This window comes from Manacus vitellinus, unplaced genomic scaffold (assembly GCF_001715985.3).
Source record: "Manacus vitellinus isolate BGI_N305 unplaced genomic scaffold, ASM171598v3 scaffold_15_pilon, whole genome shotgun sequence".
NCBI lineage: Eukaryota > Metazoa > Chordata > Aves > Passeriformes > Pipridae > Manacus > Manacus vitellinus.
In genome coordinates this window covers 9797587-9816703 of record NW_021939122.1, presented here as the reverse complement: position 1 = coordinate 9816703, position 19117 = coordinate 9797587, and the positions used below count along the sequence as shown (strand labels likewise).

Genomic DNA, 19117 nt, shown 5'->3' with positions numbered 1-19117 from the left:
CAGACCAGTATACTTGTGATATATGGGCCCCTGTTTGCACTGCTGGACTGTTTCACATCTCCTGCTTCAGCCATTTTGGGGCAATAGTGTTGTGAGATGCACAGAGAGGACTGGCTTTAGCTGCCCTGAATATAGAGTTTGAGTCTGTACAATGTGTAAAGAAAGTAATTTTAGTTATCTTCCGTAATGCCTGATGAGGGATCGTTCCAATTTGTTTATCTTAAATATTTCTTCTCTTGGATTTTATAGAAGTGCTCCAGGTCTCATGAATGTGGTTGGTATTTGCTGTAATAAAGCATTTCTTTTAGCCAACATTCTCCCAGGTATTTTTCCTGTCACTAATCTGGTTCTTTGGAATGGGTGTAAATAGCCAGTGTCACCAGATAACAGCAGAATCACTGCAAAATTTGCATAATTATGGTAAGAGTTATCAGTCTAGTTTTCAGTGCAATGCTTTGCAAGCCTTTTGTGTATACTTGTGTATGACCATCAGTAAACATCACATGTAGATCTGTAAGCACTGTAACATTTATAAGTGTGAAGTCTACCTATGTGTATTACATGCTATTCATTTAATAACACAGTTATCCACTAGATTATTTTAAGATAAATATCTCACAATACCTAATGTGTTGTGTCATAATTAATCTGTAAGTTCTAGTAAATTGAAATATCACTTACCATTGTCTTTATCTGCAGTTTGCAAGTGAGGGTAGCAGATTAGTTTGTAGGGCAGCCATGGCCATGTAATTACATGATCACAAATGACCATCTGTTGCTGCTGTTGTCTGATTATTTACTTTGCAGATTGCATGGTAACAATCTGGTATTAACAGCTATAATGAAAAATTGATTGAGATAAATGTGTTATTAATAGTCTGTTACAAGTAATACATAAACTACAGGGGTATCTTCATAAAATACCTTATCAGTGACATCTGTCTCTTGCTATGGTATAGCGCCAGATCCTGAGCTGCTGAGAAACATGCACACTTACAGAAACTGAATTGATTCATTCCTATATGTCTTCTAACCAGTTTCCTAAAGTTAATTATTTACCTGACAACATGCTACATTAACAGACAATATCATCAGTAGTTAAAAGACAAAAAATATACAGGTCACACAAGATGCAGGCTGTCCTTTGTTTCCTGGTAGAAGTTGTCTGTCTGATGTAATTAGATAGGGCTAATGGATGAAATAGTTCAAACAGTCACAGAATCACATAACATGCTGGGTTGGAAGGGACCCACAAAGATCATCTAAGACAAGACTCCTCTAGCTGGTAACAGAGGTTGAACAAATATTCACTCCCAGAACACTGTACCCCACCACAGATCCTTTCTTGCTTTCTGACAGCAAGTTTTTCACAATTCTGTGAGTCCCAGTGTGTCGCTGCTGAAGTCGGAACGGCCAAAGCGACACAGATATCAGACGCAGTCCAGGTGTAAGGTGATCAGGAAGCTGTTTATTGCTCTCAAGTGTTTCTTTTATACTCTTTGTATGCTATCGTGCCACAACACAATTGGTCAAAAGTCTCAAGCATAAAACACAGTACGTATTTCCATTGGAGACACAGAAGACACTGTGCTTACTGTCACTGGTGACCTGAGGACACTGTGCACACTGTCATTGGTGATATTATGCACATTTTGATTGGTGACCTTTGGTCTGGGCTGCATTATGTTTGTTCCATCCGGCATTACAGTAAATATTTCCTTAGAGTTGCTTACATTCCTCATCACTAAATGCCAGGCTGCTGACAGGTTCTCTGTCAACCCCGACACCAGTGCCTGTGTCCTTCTGTGATAACCCTGAGACAATTGTTCCGTGAATTAATGTTCAGGGTGCCAAAGCTAGGAGTAAGGGAGTCAGGAGTCAGGGAGAGACACTAATAGTTTCCTGAGGCGCTTATGTATTTGAACATTCCCCACAGCTTGCATAAGTGTTTATGGGGTGGACAGCACTCCTCCTCTCCTATGTATGGAATACAACAATTCTTTAAATCATTCAGCCAATGAAATGTATATTATGTAGCCGGCTTGGGCTTCTGTGTCCCTTAAGTCTAAGATTTGTCTCTTTCTCCCTTTTTTTTTTTAACTCAGTTCTGGAAAATAACCTGATATTGGGGTTTAAAATATATTTGTGAAAATGTTACTGCTTCAAGCAGCGCTAAAATATTAGTTATACTGCAGGTGTAACACTTTCAGTGTTGCCATACTACTACACCTTTCAATTTGCTAAAATTCAAATAACAGCTTTACCCTGCAGCAATGTAATTTCCACCTTTTGTTTCCTGAGTGCATACAGAAAGATTCCAAGTGCGAGTAATTTTTTGTCCTAATCACTGAAATGTTGTATCAAAACCAGTGAACCACCACCTTTCTTATTGTAATTATCCCTAAAACTTTCACACAAATTTCACTGCTGCATCCTTACCCAAGTGAAATAATAGACTGAGTTAACTTTTATCCTTCAAAATTAACCAAAAAGGATGGTTCTAAAATAGCTTCATTTGGATTGCCTTCTGCCTCTATATGAATAGTTCCAGGCTAGTTTTAAGCATCAGAAATTAATGCTATGGAAATGGACCCATTTTCTCTGATAGCTGAAAGAACCTTCAAATCCCCTTGAAGGTGAAATAATCAAACGAAAAAAAATGTCTTTTCAGAGGTGGTCAGATATTTATTTTTATATGGAATCTAAAAATCTAAAATTCCCTTTTAAACCTACATATATATTTCATGAGATTTTGTATAGATGTTTCACTTGCATATGTGCTATGCAGTCTATGATTTATAAGGAAAACTGATGCTAGAGTACTGGTCTAGAAGAGTTCATTGCACCTTCATACCTCTCCTGTGTGAATGAATCTACAAACTGTTTAGATTACCCGTGAATCTGATTCTGGGTGTCACTGAATCTTGACTGGTGTTGTAGAATCCAGTGTCTTGAATTTATGGCAAAGTCTTTCATGCAAATCAAAAGTTGTCTTAGGAGCAGCTAGATGGGATTAATCAGAGCCAGTACACTACCAGAAAGGTGTTTGAGCCAGCTAGTGGATGACATAGTCATCCCCTTCCATCTTCCACAGTTAGGATCTCATATTGCTTTCTTTCAAATGGCAGAAGGAAGATTACTCCTTTTATGTAAGGAATGGGAGAGAAAGGAGAATGTAGCTGGATCACTCCCTGTGTGTGGGAGGCATCAGTTCTCAGACAAAGATTTCAATTTCATGCATGGTCCCTACTTTCCAGGAAAGCATGAAAACCATGAGGTTATGGATGCTAGGGAATGAAATCATCAGTTCAGCATGTTGTGGCATGAAGAACAGGCTTATGGGCACAAGATTCAGGAGGCAGAAAAGTTAGGGAGCAAGAAAGGATCTTAATTTTTTATCCTAGTGGCCAGTCAGTGAGTGGCATGATCACTTCAGTCACATCTCAAAGAACCTCCTATATGTTTTTTAAAATAAAAGTTTCCATGTAAACTTTGGCACAGCTCAGATCTCCCTTCTCCCTGATAAATGCCAAATGTGAAGCTGCTTGTGAATTCCTTTCTGTAAGGTAGTAAATCTTCAACAAGAAAGGCAAAGCCCATTCCATACTAGCCAGTTGCCTACAAGTTCAACTCAGAAAGTTCAACTTCTTGCGTTAAATTTTCTACCTGTGAAGAGAGCATGGGGGTTTTTCTAATGCTAAATGTTAAAGATCATGAAAAGTTCACATCCAGTGGTGTTACAGACTGCAGAGAAATTCCTGAATCCCTTCATCTCACTGAAAAGAATCACTTTCATTGTAGGATTAATAGTTTAATCAGAATGTCAGTGAATATTCGTATCCTTCTTTAAATAGAACTGGCTAAAGAAGTACAGTCTTATCTGAAATATGACTACAACTGGAAAAAAAAAGAAAAGAAACTGAATTAAAAACTTGGGGAAAACAAAGAAATTTGTGTGCAAGTTCAAGCTGATCAAGGGAGCTTTTTGTGCCCAAATGCTTTGCATAAATGTGTGTTCTGGTCTTTACCATGGTAACGGCATCATGTGGAACTTAAGTTACCTCTAAGGTACTGAAATTTCTTGAAGTAGCACAAATAGACTGCATCTTCTTACTGCAGAAAAGCATAATCTTCTATTCAAAAGGCTGGTGCTTATTCCCAAAGATAAGTGTTCTAAGAACACAGGATGTGAAAAACTGAATCCAAGCAAACAAGAAAATTTTCACCTTATAACTGTGGTCATTAAAGAGCTTTAGGTGCAATGCTGTCTTTCAATGCATATGTCCTGACAGTTTTTTCTGTACCATTTGGACTGTCAGTGGAAAACCCTCTTATAAATAAGGGTCACCACTTTAACGTTTACAGTCATAATCCTTTGTTCTGTGTGGAAAACTCGACCTTTTTCACACAATTTTATAATTGTAATTATATAATTATAATTTAAAATACAAAAGTTCTACTAATAGCAGAAATAGTTTTAAGTTGCCACTTGGGTGTGGCAATTTGTATATATTTGTATATATTTACTTTCCTCTTAAATTTATATATATTTATTTGCCTCAAACTTTACAGAGGCACAAATCCAGTCACAAGATACACATAGGTAAATTTTTACCCTGGGCCTTTCATGCAGGTTTCCATTTGCTAACAGAGTTAAGTAAGAGTTTATTGAACAAAGCCACATTTGTTCTGTTCCCCTTTCTATTGAGCCTTGTCCTTCCCTTCCATTACATGTCTTTATAGCATAGAGTTCAGATGTCTTCCTAGTTTAAAAGAGGTAGAAAAAGGTGGTCCCACTGAATGGGACAAAAGAGCTTGCAGTCACAGTCCCTAAGCACAACAGTGAGGAAAATACATCTCTGTAACATTACTGATGTCAGTATGGGGACATGGGGTAGAGAGCAAAGCCTACTACTTTGAAACACTGAGTTTTCAATATTAGGTGTGACAAGCATTTCTTTACTAATTATTGTTAGTGGACGAATAAGAGCAAAAATTCTAGTCCAAAAGCATATTTTGTGATGGTAATTGAGAAACCAAATTATCACCACTGTCATGTGAAAGGACGGGAGAGGTTTACCCAACCCTTAGTGTGGGAGAGATTTTCTTGACCCTTAGTAATTTACTTGTCTGTCAGTGCCTCAGGGGTTTGTCAGCATCTGTAATTGGGACTGTTCATTGAACAGATCCGTAAGATTGGAAGGTGATTCGACTGCCCTTCTCAGGGGGACTGAGCCAACAGCATGGAGACCCCTCAATGGATCTTCCTATTCTGCTGCCAGAAACTACTAGCACCTATGAAGGACTCACTCTAATGGTTTATAGAATAACACACTTTATTAATACAAATTGTGACAGGTTAATAAGGTTCATGGGTCATTGGTGATTGTGTCTGACTGCAAAAATGTGTTTAAAGCAATCTATTAATACTATAAAGCAAGCACAAGCTCTAATCCTAATAACAGCATTTAGCATGCATAGAATATGTTTCTTACTCAATAGGCATCCCTATGGGGGGGAAGACAGGTTCAGCCCTTTGACTAATCCCAGCAGCTTTGGTGGAGTCTTCCTCAATTTCCCCCCTATTCGTAACTTACTTTTATACTATCTCGTTAGGTTTAGGTGAAGCTCGAGTGACTTTAGTCATAAGTACTTTTATTTCTGATTGATGTAAAATTCTCTTACTTTGGTTCACATACTTAATGTGTTGTATCTTGGCATCTGTCTCCCTTGGTTGACAGGTACTTACAGTCTTTGAACTACAAGGTACTACCATGTTCCCTTCCCTGCAAGGAATTCCATGGAGGGAGGCCACGGTGTCTCCACTCTCCTCCACCCTCCATTCCATTTGCCGTAGCAGGTGCTTATTGTTGTACAGGGAGCCTTTGTGGGTCACACTGACCATGTTCCATCCAGGGAGCAGCAGCTGCGTTTTACCCTGTAATTCTTAGTCACCTCTAATTTTTAACCCTATCCATCCTCCCACCCTTTCCTTTAGAATTCAGTGTAACAGCTCAGTGCATCCTTCCAAATGACACACTGTGGTTGTGTCATCTTGCATCTGTCAGTCATAAGGAGGTCCTGCATCATCAGGATATATCCTCTTTTCCTTCAAGCAAGAAATGCAAATGATTAGGGTTTTTTTGAGACAGAAGGATGCATATTATTAAAGAGTTGATAACATCATCAGAGGATGATAACATTTCTGTCTCCTGTCTATGTTTGTTCAATTTGTCCATATATCAGAAGGAAGTCAGCTACTGAAATGTGAGCACACTGTCAAGAACAATAATGAGACTAAGGTGTGGCATTGCAATGATGTGTTAGGTCAGTTGAGTTGCCTCCTTGAAAGTTCAGTAAAATGATTTTATTGTACTATTTTCAGGTCTCTCATTCATTTGAGTGGCTTATTATTGCTGTCTATATAGCCATATATGTTGTTCAACATTTGACATGTAGGTGCCTTTTCACATGGAATTCATTCTGCTGTTCGTATTCTTACATCATACTTGTGTGGAATACAGAATATATAGCAGGCATGCTATGCCGAAATGAGAAAGAGGTTAGGAATCAAATCTCTAGAATTTTTCTGGTTTTACCTCATGATTTATACCTCCTTTTTCTTCCCCCTTTTTCCTTCTCCTCTCTCCCTCCTGCCTTACTCCTTCACTCCCCTCCTCGCTCATGGCCTGATTCACTGTGTCCCTACAGAAATGCTGCAAGCTGCATATGAACTAAGTCCAGACAGCACTAGTCCCTGAGCTGGCAGTGTCTGCCAGCTGATGATATAAAGTTGTCTCATTCTCTTATTTCTGCTTCTTTTACCTCAAGCGACAATAGCAATGAAGGTTTTATACTCCCTTGTCTAATGTGACAGACAAGTCCCAGAGAAAATTACAAAGGGTTTCCAGTTGAAGATATTTGCTGCTATCTTCAAGTTTTGAAATATATTACTAAATATAAACAAAATGCATCAAATTTTTTTCTTTACTCATCAATTATTTTGTTTTAAGTGGAGCAAAAAATGAACACTGGTTCAAATAAGTCATTAGATTTGTGTTAGCTTTATTCAGCAATTCTCTGTATTCCTTAAACATTTATGTTCTTTCCAATTATAGCAATATTTTACTTGTCACTGCAAAATGTCAGGTTATTGCTTCAAAGGTAACCTCATTTTATATAATCAGATGGAGACTTAGCTGATGTAATAAAGCAGTGGAGATTGGATAAAAGTCCAATTACTGCTTCCATAGTAATGAATAACAATTATTAACATAACAAAGATGTTAGTATTTTAAAGGTGTTTGTACTTTATTTTACTTTCAATGATAAGCACACCAGTTTCTTGGTAATAGTAACACTATTAGAAATTGTATGTCTTTTTAAGGGAGGATGCCAAGACCTGTCATTTAATTTTAAAAATTATATGACTAAGTTTAAAAGTTTCTTAAAATATGTCTGAAAATAATCTAGTTTTAGGCAAGTAGCACTGATTCCATTGACAGAAGTCAGTCTTGGCTGTATGTAGCAGAGAGGGAACTACAGCAGGACATTCTTGAAAAATTAAAGGAAATAGTAGCAAGAAAATAACAAGAAAAATACAGGTCTCTCATTAATTTTTAAATCTCACTGTTGTGGTAAGCTAACAAAGCTTGCAACACAAACAGGTGTAAAATGTTGTCATTAATCAGGTTCTTAGAAAACTAATGTCTTTACAGTCTTGGTTTCCTAACATGCCATCTGGCATTACAGATATTACCTATAATAGATTAAATAAATATTTGTAAGTGCAACTGCTAGATGCACTTACAAATTCATTTTAAGAAATCTATTTGTTTGTACACTTATGCAGTAAGATTCTTCTAAAACTCTTGTTTTACTGATCCACTTACTGAGTTGTTTAACTGTCCATTGTTTTTTCTAGGTTGGCATAGTACTGCATTATTCTACACTCTCTACTATGCTATGGATTGGAGTAACTGCCAGGAATATTTATAAGCAAGTCACAAAAAAACCTCAGCCATGCCAAAACAGTGACCAGCCTTCTTATCCAAAGCAACCACTACTCAGGTATGGAATATTAGTTATACTTTATTTTTTAATGTCTTCCTAAAACATATCAATTATAAACACTTTCTTTTATTTCTGTATTCTTTGCCTTTTAAAGACTATAAATAGGATCCATAAAGAATTGAGCCACTTAGGTGTGTGTAAATACCTGAATATTTATTGTATGCTTATGGTTTACTCAGGAGATAGAAATATGCAGAACTGGTATTGGCTGGGTTCAGATAACCTTTATCTGAATGGTAAGAATTAAAATGTTTCTGTTGGTTTCTTATGGAGGGAAAAAAACCCACACACAATCAAAAACTGGCTTCCTTCCAAGCATTATTTAATCGTCAGAAACTATGCTGTAATAACTCTTCCTTTACCCTTATCTCTTCTGCTTTAATTCTTGCCCACACTTGTATTGGTAGCCTAATAACAGGATAGCAGCTTTCCTCATTCCACATCAGAGATCTAAGGCTGTTACAGGAGCAACTGGAAATCTGCCCTCCCTATCAGCTTTTTAGATGAAGTAGGCTAACAAACATGTCTCTGACAGCATCACAGGTGTAATACAGTAAGAATTCTTACCAGAAGCCTGTGAGATGCACAAACTCCAAGCCAGAATAGTCAGTATGCACAGAAAGGGGAAAAAAACCCCTAGCAAAACCTTACCATAAACTAGGTTTTCCAGCTAAAGGCATGAGAAGATTAATTAATCTCTTTTGAGCTTAGCTGTCAAGAAATTAAGTATTACCCAAAGTTATGTATTGTGCCTGTATAGATTTTGGAAGGAGACTAAGACAGAGAAGAATTTCCAGAGAACAATTCCTCCCGTCTGTCTTGGATGTTTAATGAGGACAGGATGAATTATCTTATGGAGGTGCCTCTCTTTCCCCAAAGATCATGGGAAAACCTGAATGGTCAGTTTAACCTGAAGACCTCCATTTTATAGTGAAGGACAGGAAATAAGAATTCTACTTTTTATGGCTCTTCTGTGAAAAATGCATATGCATGTATTCTTTTCGATAGACTAAAATAAGACTAAATAGACTAAAATAAGTTATTATTTTAGTTTAAACACAAAATTTTTAACAAGTAACAGTTATAGATGACTGTTTTATGTCACAACTTGTTAAAAGTCTGTAGGAAGATGAATTGTGTTTTTCTGTCTGATTCTGCTGAGTGAAATTTTTACTAACATCATTAGATTTCCTTTTGATAAAACATTTTATTTTTAGTGATGAAATTGATTATAGTTGACATAAAATTTGTATTGTGAAGAGAAGAATTGCCATATTGATCCTGAACTTTGTTAGGTGTAAGCAAGAGGATATACTTTCACTAGGAGTACCTGACTTTGCAATACATGATTTACTATGCTATTCTTCATAAATGAGAATTTCAGTCCTTCAGTTACCAGCTCATGGCAAAATGAATAATTGCCAATTTTCAAATGCTGCACTGTGACTATTAAAGTAGAAAATTGTTACAAGTTACATAGACCCAGCATAGTGTATGTTCTTCAAATTCAAATCTTGTTTGAGTTGGAAAACAATAGACAATCAGGTTACAGAAAAGATTACTCTAATTAGAATCTTTGTTGTACCGGTCATGTTGAGGTTCTCAGACAGTGAAAATAAATAGTAGCTATTTTAAGTTTAGCAATAGAAATGATAAACCTCCTTTTAGCTGTAAGAGAACATGAGTATAATTGTTTAATAGCTAAGTAAAATTATTCTAAGTTATTTTTCTCATGCAGGGCACCATATATCCTAGAGACACAGGCACTGAAATGTCTAATATGATTTCATAATGTTTAGTACTAGATTCAAAATAGTAAGGATCACTTCGTGTAGGAAACAGGCATAGTATATGTAAAATTAAAAATCCCATTAAGCAAGAAAATGCTAAACGCATAATTAGGAATTGTTGTTCTTTTAGTATGATAATGATAATTTTGGGGGGCATTTTAACTTTCCTGGTTTTAATAAAATTAATATCAAAGTTATTCTGTATCATAATATTTCCATAAAATCCATTTAAGATGCTTATATTTCAGTGCAGTCATTTATAAGGAATGTTTTAACTAGTCAGTGTTCTTGTGTCTATAAGCCAATGCTGGCCTTTATGCATATTATTTCTCAGGTACATCTGGGTTTGGGTAAGGGAGTGTTAATTTGTCTAAATGGTATAAAGTTGATTCAAACGGAGATTGAGTTAAGCTTTTTTATATGTCAGGACCGCCAGTGATGGGAAAAATATAAAACAGTCCACAAGACACTTTTAAACAAGAGGTAGTTTGTCGGTTATCCCTGTCTATAGACCTAGTTTGCCTTGTGTTCAGGTTTTGTTGAATACAAATATATGAATGTGTTTGGCAAAAACATTACACTTTGGTGTTGTCCTTCAGTCTTTTCTGGTAATGGGGGTGTGTGATAGACTGTTTCCAGTTCATGTAGAAGTGGTTTTGTATTCCATATATATGCACTTGCTATATGAATGAGACATAGGGATGTCTTTTGTGAGTCAGTAAGTGGAGTCTACTGCCAAAAATCAATACGTAAATCTGACATAAAAATTGTCCCACCACGTTTTTTTCAAGGAGCTTGATCCACTCTAAAAAGTAGCTGAAATAGTGAAAATAGATACCAAAATACCTAAAAGGAGACCTTACTTACTAGTAGAAAAGGACGTGTGCTTGTAACAGTTACTTCAGTTTCTCTGCCTGCTGTTTGCATATTCAGTTGCAGAAGCAAGACAAATGAGCTGCACTTGATCTTTTTCTTCTAGTTTTCCCTGGGCTGTAGCAATAAGTGTCCTATTATGTAAAATTGTGGTTCTTTATTGGTTTTCTCTGTTATAGATAGAGTGATGAAACTTGAAACATTTTTGCCATCTAATTTTACTGAAACTTGTTCTACGTGGCAATATGATTTTAAATATTGCCTCTTCTTATACATTAATCAAGTATTATATGATACATTATATATGCTATGCATTATACACGATATATATTTTATTACATATATTATTCATGAAATATATATTATCTATTAATTACAGAGTTAAATCTCTCGGGGCCTATTGCTTTGATGACTGGAACCAACTGTAAGAATTTTGGCATTTTTCTCTAAATGTGCCTGGATGCTAATGAGGTGGATCAAATTAATGCATCATTGACTTTTGTGTATTGAAATGCTGAATCTTAGCACTTCAGCAGATAATGAAATTACTTCCTGTAAAATATACTCTCTGGTATTCTTAATAGAAATAAATAATTCTATCTGTTCATCCTCTGTGGACATTTGTTAAACCTGGCAGAGTTTAGCTTCTGACTCATCTGAAGTCAGCTTTTGCCAGCAAAGGCAAAGGAGCATGCAAGATTCAGCAGTTACTTCAATGTACAATACTTCTCATCAGCCCAAGCTGAGGCGCAGGTAGTATTAGGTTTTTGTACCTGGTATGTGCATGCATTTTTCATGTGATGCTCTGCACACATGCAAATTAGACAGAAGTACAGACTAAGCAGAAAAATATTTCTGAAAGATATTCTGTTAAAACTATTCCTTTCTAGAAAGACAGAAAAAAATTAGATTACTTTCATTTTTAATAACTACTGAGCACAATTGCATTATAAATATTTGAAATAAAAAATAAATAAGCTGCCAGCTGGGCCAGAGATTGATGCTAAGGAGGCAGATAATTAAGTTTTATCTCAGGGTTAGGTACAAATATATCTCCTAATTTTCTCCCACCTCTTTTATTCAATGAATGTCTTACAAGATAACTAATATGGCACACTTCAGATTACAGAGTCCAATATCCTATATCTGTCATGCAAAAACATCAATGTGCATAAATAGGGTTGCAGAATCAACTGCAAAATGGATAACAGGTGATTTCACTGTCTCTGCTGAAATTCATCTTATTTATCATGTAATGTATCTAGATAAGCTTTTTAAAATGTTCTTAGTAAAATTGTGGGACTTCTAGGAAAAGTACCCCTGGAGTGCTTTAGAAAAATTGTGTATCTAGCTTTAGTAGCAATTTAGAAATGGATTGTGTGGCCTTGTATTCAAAGTATTAGCCTTAGTACTATGACTAATAACTATGAACATAGAGAATTTTGTGAAGATCACAACTGAGGCAAGTTAAAGCGTTTTCAGCAGCACACACAGAGTGCCTACACTCAATACCACTGGCTTCAATTCCATTCTCTAACTGTTTTCAACCTTAAATAGAATAATTTTTAGAATTATAAAGCTGTTTGCATATTTCATGTATTTTGAAATGTCTCAAGTGTTTTATAGAAACTGTCCTTTGACCTGTACACAGAGCAGACCTAGAAATAGTAGGTGAGAACTGGAGCAGTTCAGTCAAACTGTAATATCTGCTAATGGATGTGTACATGCAGATATGTGTGTGTGTGTGTGTCTGCTATTCTCTATGAGCAGGTTTCTGTACATCATATATACACTGCCAGAATACTGAGTGATGTCTTGGAAGCAGCAACAACAGGGGTCTTCCTAGTGAGCTATGTTTGTGGGGTAGTGGTGACTAACAACATACGCCCTGATCACATGGATGTGCAAGATGCAGCAGTGCTCCACTTGCATCCTCCCCCTCTCCTGTCAATGTGGCAGCAGCTCTTCACATTCATTACCAAGCTCATTATTTCTCTCAGCTACCTAAACATTAATCAGTATCCAACTAAACAGTAGCTAAGTATCTTTGTGGCATTAAATTATGCTAAATATTTTCACTGCAAAAAGAAGAAACCACACTAAACTTTCAAATCCAAGAAAACCCTCTTCTTCTGTTATTGCCAACCAGTCATGTTCTGAGGCTCTTGCTCTAAAGTGAGGAGATTTTACAGACTTACATGATGCCACAGAGGTCAAGGCATCTGCTTAGTGCTTTGCTCACAGTGTTAACCCTGCTTGTCTCAGGATGAACATCTAGATGCTTGATCTGAATTCTGACAAGCTGGAAACCAGCACATGGGCACAAATGGACCTACTGCTGTGTGCTGCTGCATTTGCCTAACTGCTGGTCCTGAGAGAGCCCGGAGGGAAATGTTGTGACTTCCATCACAAATTGATGACATGGTAATTTTTACTGAATAAGTTACTCATAAAGCAGGCTGTTCCTGAATTTGAGTTGCACACAGCAATATTTATGATGTCATTGAAAATTGTCACATGATATTTCTCAACCATAATGGAGGTACTAAAAACATTCCAGTTATAAAGACTAGAGACTTCTTATATTTAGTTTTTAAAGAATGCTTATGTCCTTATGTCCAGATAAAAACCCCAGAGTAAAAAGAGCTAATTGTTTCTAATATTCCCAAGATTGAAAGGGTTTTCAGAAAATGACCTTTGTTAATCTCAGGGTCTAGAAAAATGTCCCCAGTCATTTATAACAAGTTGGCTACAATTTATTGCAGCATAACAGAAGCGTAATGGGGGAATCAAAATTTGACTTTGATAAAAAAATCTTTATTAAACATCAGGTTTGGCAAATATGCCATATTTTGGCTATGCCCTTTTCTGAATCTTCAGACTGAATCATATGAAGCAACTTAATTTACATTCTGACAGACACAGACATTACTCAGCCCCTTGACACCAGCAGCTCTGAAAAGCAGTTAAGTTCTAGTGCATTTTTCATTAGCGCTGGCTCTCATAAATTCATGTCTTCAAGTATCAAACAATGAGAGAGAGGGAGAAAGAGGTCAGATGAAAAGCATCAATTACAGTCTATTGTTTTCTTTAGGATATGTCCTTAAATATTAATTCTCATAGAATCTTGAAGCTCATTTTTCCTTCCTACAGTTAACATACTCCTCTATAAAGTGTAAATTTAAGCCTGATTATCCCAAGGGATTATCTGTCTTTTCCTTAAAAATTCTCTATAGTTTGTATATGTTGAATTAAATGGGAAATGCCACAAGGCAGAATTCTCACAAGCCCTGAGGAGATCTCTGCAGTTCACTCTTTACTATTAGAATAGACACAGTTGGGTCATTGGAGAGTAAGTGAAAATGATGTCTCCCTGTGAGTAAGGTTTTCACCAGCTGGATGAACCATGGTGTGATAAGCCAACAGTGTCACTGAAAATATGCTGTATCATGCTCAAGGAAGTTGGCTATAATTTAAATATTTGATTATATCCTTTTGCTTAGAGGACAGAATATTTTGATGTGAGCAGGGTCAGTCATCAGCAAGTTTAACTCATGTCTCTGATATAATCAACGCATCTGATTTTAGATATTGGAAATTAAGACTAGAAATGTGTATTATTAGATCATTTTGAATTGTTCTGTAATTAGTTATCACAATCGTCATGTATTCTCAAGACTGCTTATTTGCCTTCATACTGTAAGTTTCTATAAAAAGCAAAGTGTGTAACAGCTGTTTTCACTGAATGGCTTGGGTTGGAAGGGACCTTGAAGATCATCTAGTGATATTTTTTAAATGTTATCTGCAAAACACTGTTCCCATGTTTCTCGTTTCAATATTTCTCATATTTCCCAGGAAGGAGAAAGGCCACATTGCTGAAATACCTTTTTTTAATTTTTTGCATTTGATAAAAGTTGACTGTAGGAGAAGCCATGTTTTTCTTATAGCTGTTGTGTTAGTTTTATTCATCAAAATAAGGCTTATATTCAACATCAAAATAATTTACTATATTTTTATATTGGATATTAAAATAATTTAAACATAACAGCCTTTTCAAAGTTTTAGTTTGATTTAATTATAGAGCTAATCTTTGAACAGTGGTGTATTCTGAAGACAATTTTAATAACTCTGACATTCGAAGATGACACAACACGATACCGCAGTACTACAGAAATGCTGATCATTTTGGTAAGATTGTACTGTGTCTTATCAGCCCACCAATTTAGGCAAGTTCTCCAAACAAACAAACAAACAAAAAATTAAAAAAAAAAAAAAGGGCAAAAACCCCACCCAAACAAAAAGAATTTTAATGCTGGAACCTTAGCTGGAAAAACCAGAAAGATTCTGCCCCCCTGAGGTATAAAAGCTATAAAAGCTAGAGATAGGGGAAAGGAACAAAACAGAAAGTTTAAGTCTGTACATCATGAATGAGATGGAGAGGGAGGGTTGCAGAACCTAAAGGTGCTTGGAATTTGGTTTGATCCTTCAAGGACATACTGGTATTACATGCTATTTAACATGATCGCTCTTAAAAGGCTGATATATGGTCAGATGGAGTCAAGGATTATAGCCAAAGCCATTTTATTGCTAGCTAGAAATGTAACTGAAAGGTCTGCAGTGGAAAAGGGTATAAAATGGTGATAAGGAAACATTTTCATGAATTCTTTTTATTGAATTTCAACATGAAGCTAATTGTATTTCTGTCCAATGGGATGAAATTATCTTAGATCAAAGAAAATGCTTAATTCAGGTTTGAATTAGTTGTTCCACACAAGAAAATTTCCAGTAAAAAGAAAATATTAAAATATTAAAGGGACCCAGAGTAGCAATATATTGTCAGTGGTACCTGGAGAAAGTTGTTGTGCTTTGCGTAGGCCACGTAAGTATTCACTGCTGACAGCACTGGGTTGCCAGTGTATGGTATCATAGTGTGGAGGTATTTTCCTGCCTACTCTAAATCAAACAGTACAAGTGACTACAACTTCTCCACCTTCAAGGTGAGTGACTGAATTGTTGAGCTGCTAAGAGCAAGACGGTAACAGAGACACCTGTTTTGCTTTTAATTTCATTTCATCTGTCTTGTGAATCAAAACCCCAGCTGAAAGTATATCAAAAGTTTGTTCTCATGTCCTAGATGGCAATACTGTTCTTCAAAACTGACCTGAAAAATCTTTAAGAGATGTTGAGGAAGAAGGTGAAGTTTATCTTCTTTGTTTAAAGAACAGTGTCTGAGCTACTTAGTATAGATGAAAAGAAGTGGGTTACAGTTATTGTGAAAGAAATGTGTGTCAACTTACTACTTGTAAACAAGCTATTAAACAGCATAGCAAGTCACATATACAGGTCCATTCAAGTGAAACTCTCTTGAATACTAAAGTTATTGGCAAATGTAGCCAAAAAAGAAAATAATCACACCTGAGTGATACCTGGTCATTTTATGAGAGAATGATGGTCTTGGGACTTAGGAACTTTTACTCCATGAGTTATGGCGTTTGCAAGCTTGCAAAATTGTGAACTTCATGAAGACTTATAATGATTCCTAAGATATTTTCAGGTTTGAAAGGCTGGAACTGAAATATGCTGATCTGCAGAACTGTATTAGATTAAATTTTCAGCTGCTTTTATTATGAGTTCACATTTAGGTATTTCCTAGAAATTCAGAATATTTGTCACACCATTTCTTGCCTTAATACCCTCTACAATTTGAGCTAGTTATATACATAATTGTAGAGGGTAAGTTAGAGGGTGAGTAAGCTTGATAAAATGCTCCATGCTTTGATAAGCTGCTTCAGGCAAAATGTAAAATGCTGATTGAAAACTTTACAAGTTCAAGGATTTTTAGAAGATAGTATATTCAGACTCCAATGGGGCTTTGTAGAAAACTGTATCAGATTTGAAAGAGCTAAATATGTTCTCAGATAATTCTCTGGTGCTATATAGATTAAACTTGATTATGCAAAAATGCTGTAAAGAGAAATGGCCAAGATCTTCTCAAATGTGCTTATTGTCATTGTATGGACAAAAAACTAAGCATTCCCATCTGCATGAAATAATATTCACCACAGTTACAGAAAAGACTATCTGACTTATAATTGTGAATGATTGTACTCATATACTTAAGAAAAAAAGAAAAACAAAGCATTTGATTTATTTAAGTAGAACCAGAGTAACATTAGATAGAAATTCTTTCTTTGAAAATTATTCTGTGAGAAAGATGGAAGTTAAAGTTTGTTGCAGGACACCTGTCTCTTAAGTAGGCATCTGTATGCATCCAGCTTAATTGTAATGAAAACAGTGATGTTGCAAGAAAACATAAGTCATGAAGATTTATGAAGTGTGTTGTGCAGACTGATAAACTGCAATGTCACAGAAACTAGAACACTGAAGGAAACCAACTAGTGTAATACAGGATTGTGGAATAGTCTGTAATAACTGCAGTACAGTACAATCACTATGCATTTAAATTATAGCATGTATAGGACTTATTAGTTATTGCATTTACCAACGCATTGCCACTATTCCAAGTAATAGAAGATATTATTAGATTCCAAGAGTAAATGCTGAACAATAAAAAATATATGGATTATCTTAAAATAAACTAACAATAAAAACTAAATATATCTTTTGATGCATATATGTATATATATTAGCAATTATAGTTTTAAAGATGTAATTTTAATGTTTCAGAATAATTGTCTTTATTAATGAATGGAAAAATTCAAGGAAATGAAAGTATTTTCCTTGTACAAACATAACTGATGAAATCCACAGATATGCATATTACATTAAATATATTGGAGCATATATAACTGTAACTGTTGCAAATTCAGCTTCAGACCTGGTTTATTCTATGCATACTTCCTGTCAAATATGTGTGATAATCTCTGTTTTATGCCTGTTTTGAAGGAGGGCTTAAAAGTCTTGGGAGGAAGAGCTGTATTAAATTTATTCTCTTGATTTTGAATTGAGAGACCATGGAAAAATACCCATAAACTTCCACTGATCACCTCGATGTTGTACATCCTAGATAATTGAAAACCATTACTGGAGGTGTGGATGGTTCTTTTTCTTTTCAACTTAGTATTCATTAAAAACTCAAAAGAGAAGACATTAAAAAGAAAAACACACAATAAATAAGCTTAAATTGCAGTAAAGGGTAAATAGCTTCATATTAGAAAAATATTTTAAACTATGGGAATAGTTGACAATTAAAATGGGCTACCTGGGAGGCTGTGGAAGCTCTGTCACAAGCAATTTGTTAACATGGATTAGATAAAGGCAAACCAGTCTTGATAGATGTTTAATGTGACCCTGACTCAGAGCTTTTGAGTGGACTAGATGACCTCCTGATGTTCAGCCCTGACCTACAATTCGTTATTAGTAAACCAAGAATTTTTCCCAGCAGTATTTTCATTTTTCAGCCTTTATTTACTGCTGAATTCCTACAGCCTCATTGGTGTCATAAGAAACTCTTGTGTTTTATTATGTAAGCAAATTCTGACAGAAGAGACTTTGAAACTAATGTGTTCCAAATATGCCTTCGGTGTTTGGAAATGTTATGAGTCTTGTAGAAGCGGGCTGCTGATCCCCCAGGTATTTTTATTCAGGTACCACATTACTATATAAAACATAACCAAAAATTAGACCAGCTTCTGCTCTGAAACACATGCACCCACAATGGGTTTTCAGTGGGAGTTACATATATTTAATCATAAGAAGATTTTGGTTTATAGATGGAAAATACTATTTATTGCTACTTAAAATTAAGTTTGGTAAATATTCTGGAATTTTAATGATACAGATTAAAATAATTTAAATATAATATTTAATATACGTTAGCAAAACAGAATGTCCAGATTAAACTTTATACCTCTTTTGAGTACTCACTCAGGCACAGGGGTAATATCATTAATATTGGATTACACTTAGAGAATCATTCAAGATTCTAACAATTTATCTGAAAGTGAACATTGGCCACATTTTCTGTGAAAGAAAACCTCAGCCCATGAGATACCTGACTTATTTATTTATTGGTTATGAGAGATAACTGGGTAATGTTTTATCTATTGATTAGGAGGTAAGATCTATGATTACTGAAGACCATTTGTGTTTACTTTTCAATATTTATGAGCAATATCAAGAAATTGGAGATTTCAGAGATTTACCTTCAAATATTCTATATTATTTTTATGGAAAATATATCAAATGTAGTAAGTAGCTCCCTGTTCCAACATACCTTGACTGGTAGTGAGGCTTATTACAAGCAGTCACATCAGTGGTTATAGGTAATTCACCAAGAACATTATCTACGAATTTATGCCTATAAATCTCTGAGCAGATAATTTGCTCAGATATATTTATTGCTTTAGTTTATTGCCTAG

The 19117-nt window shown here is 35.5% G+C and overlaps 1 protein-coding gene across 2 annotated transcripts in view; it reads left to right on the top strand.

Annotated features, from left to right (window-relative positions):
- The window catches only part of ADGRA1 (adhesion G protein-coupled receptor A1), a 165152-nt gene that overhangs the window by 125345 nt on the left and 20690 nt on the right, over nt 1-19117 (top strand). For both annotated transcript variants that reach the window (XM_018069202.2, XM_018069203.2), the window contains one exon: nt 7925-8070. In XM_018069202.2, the coding sequence (XP_017924691.1) occupies nt 7925-8070 (146 nt within the window). The remainder of the gene's footprint in view (nt 1-7924; nt 8071-19117) is intronic.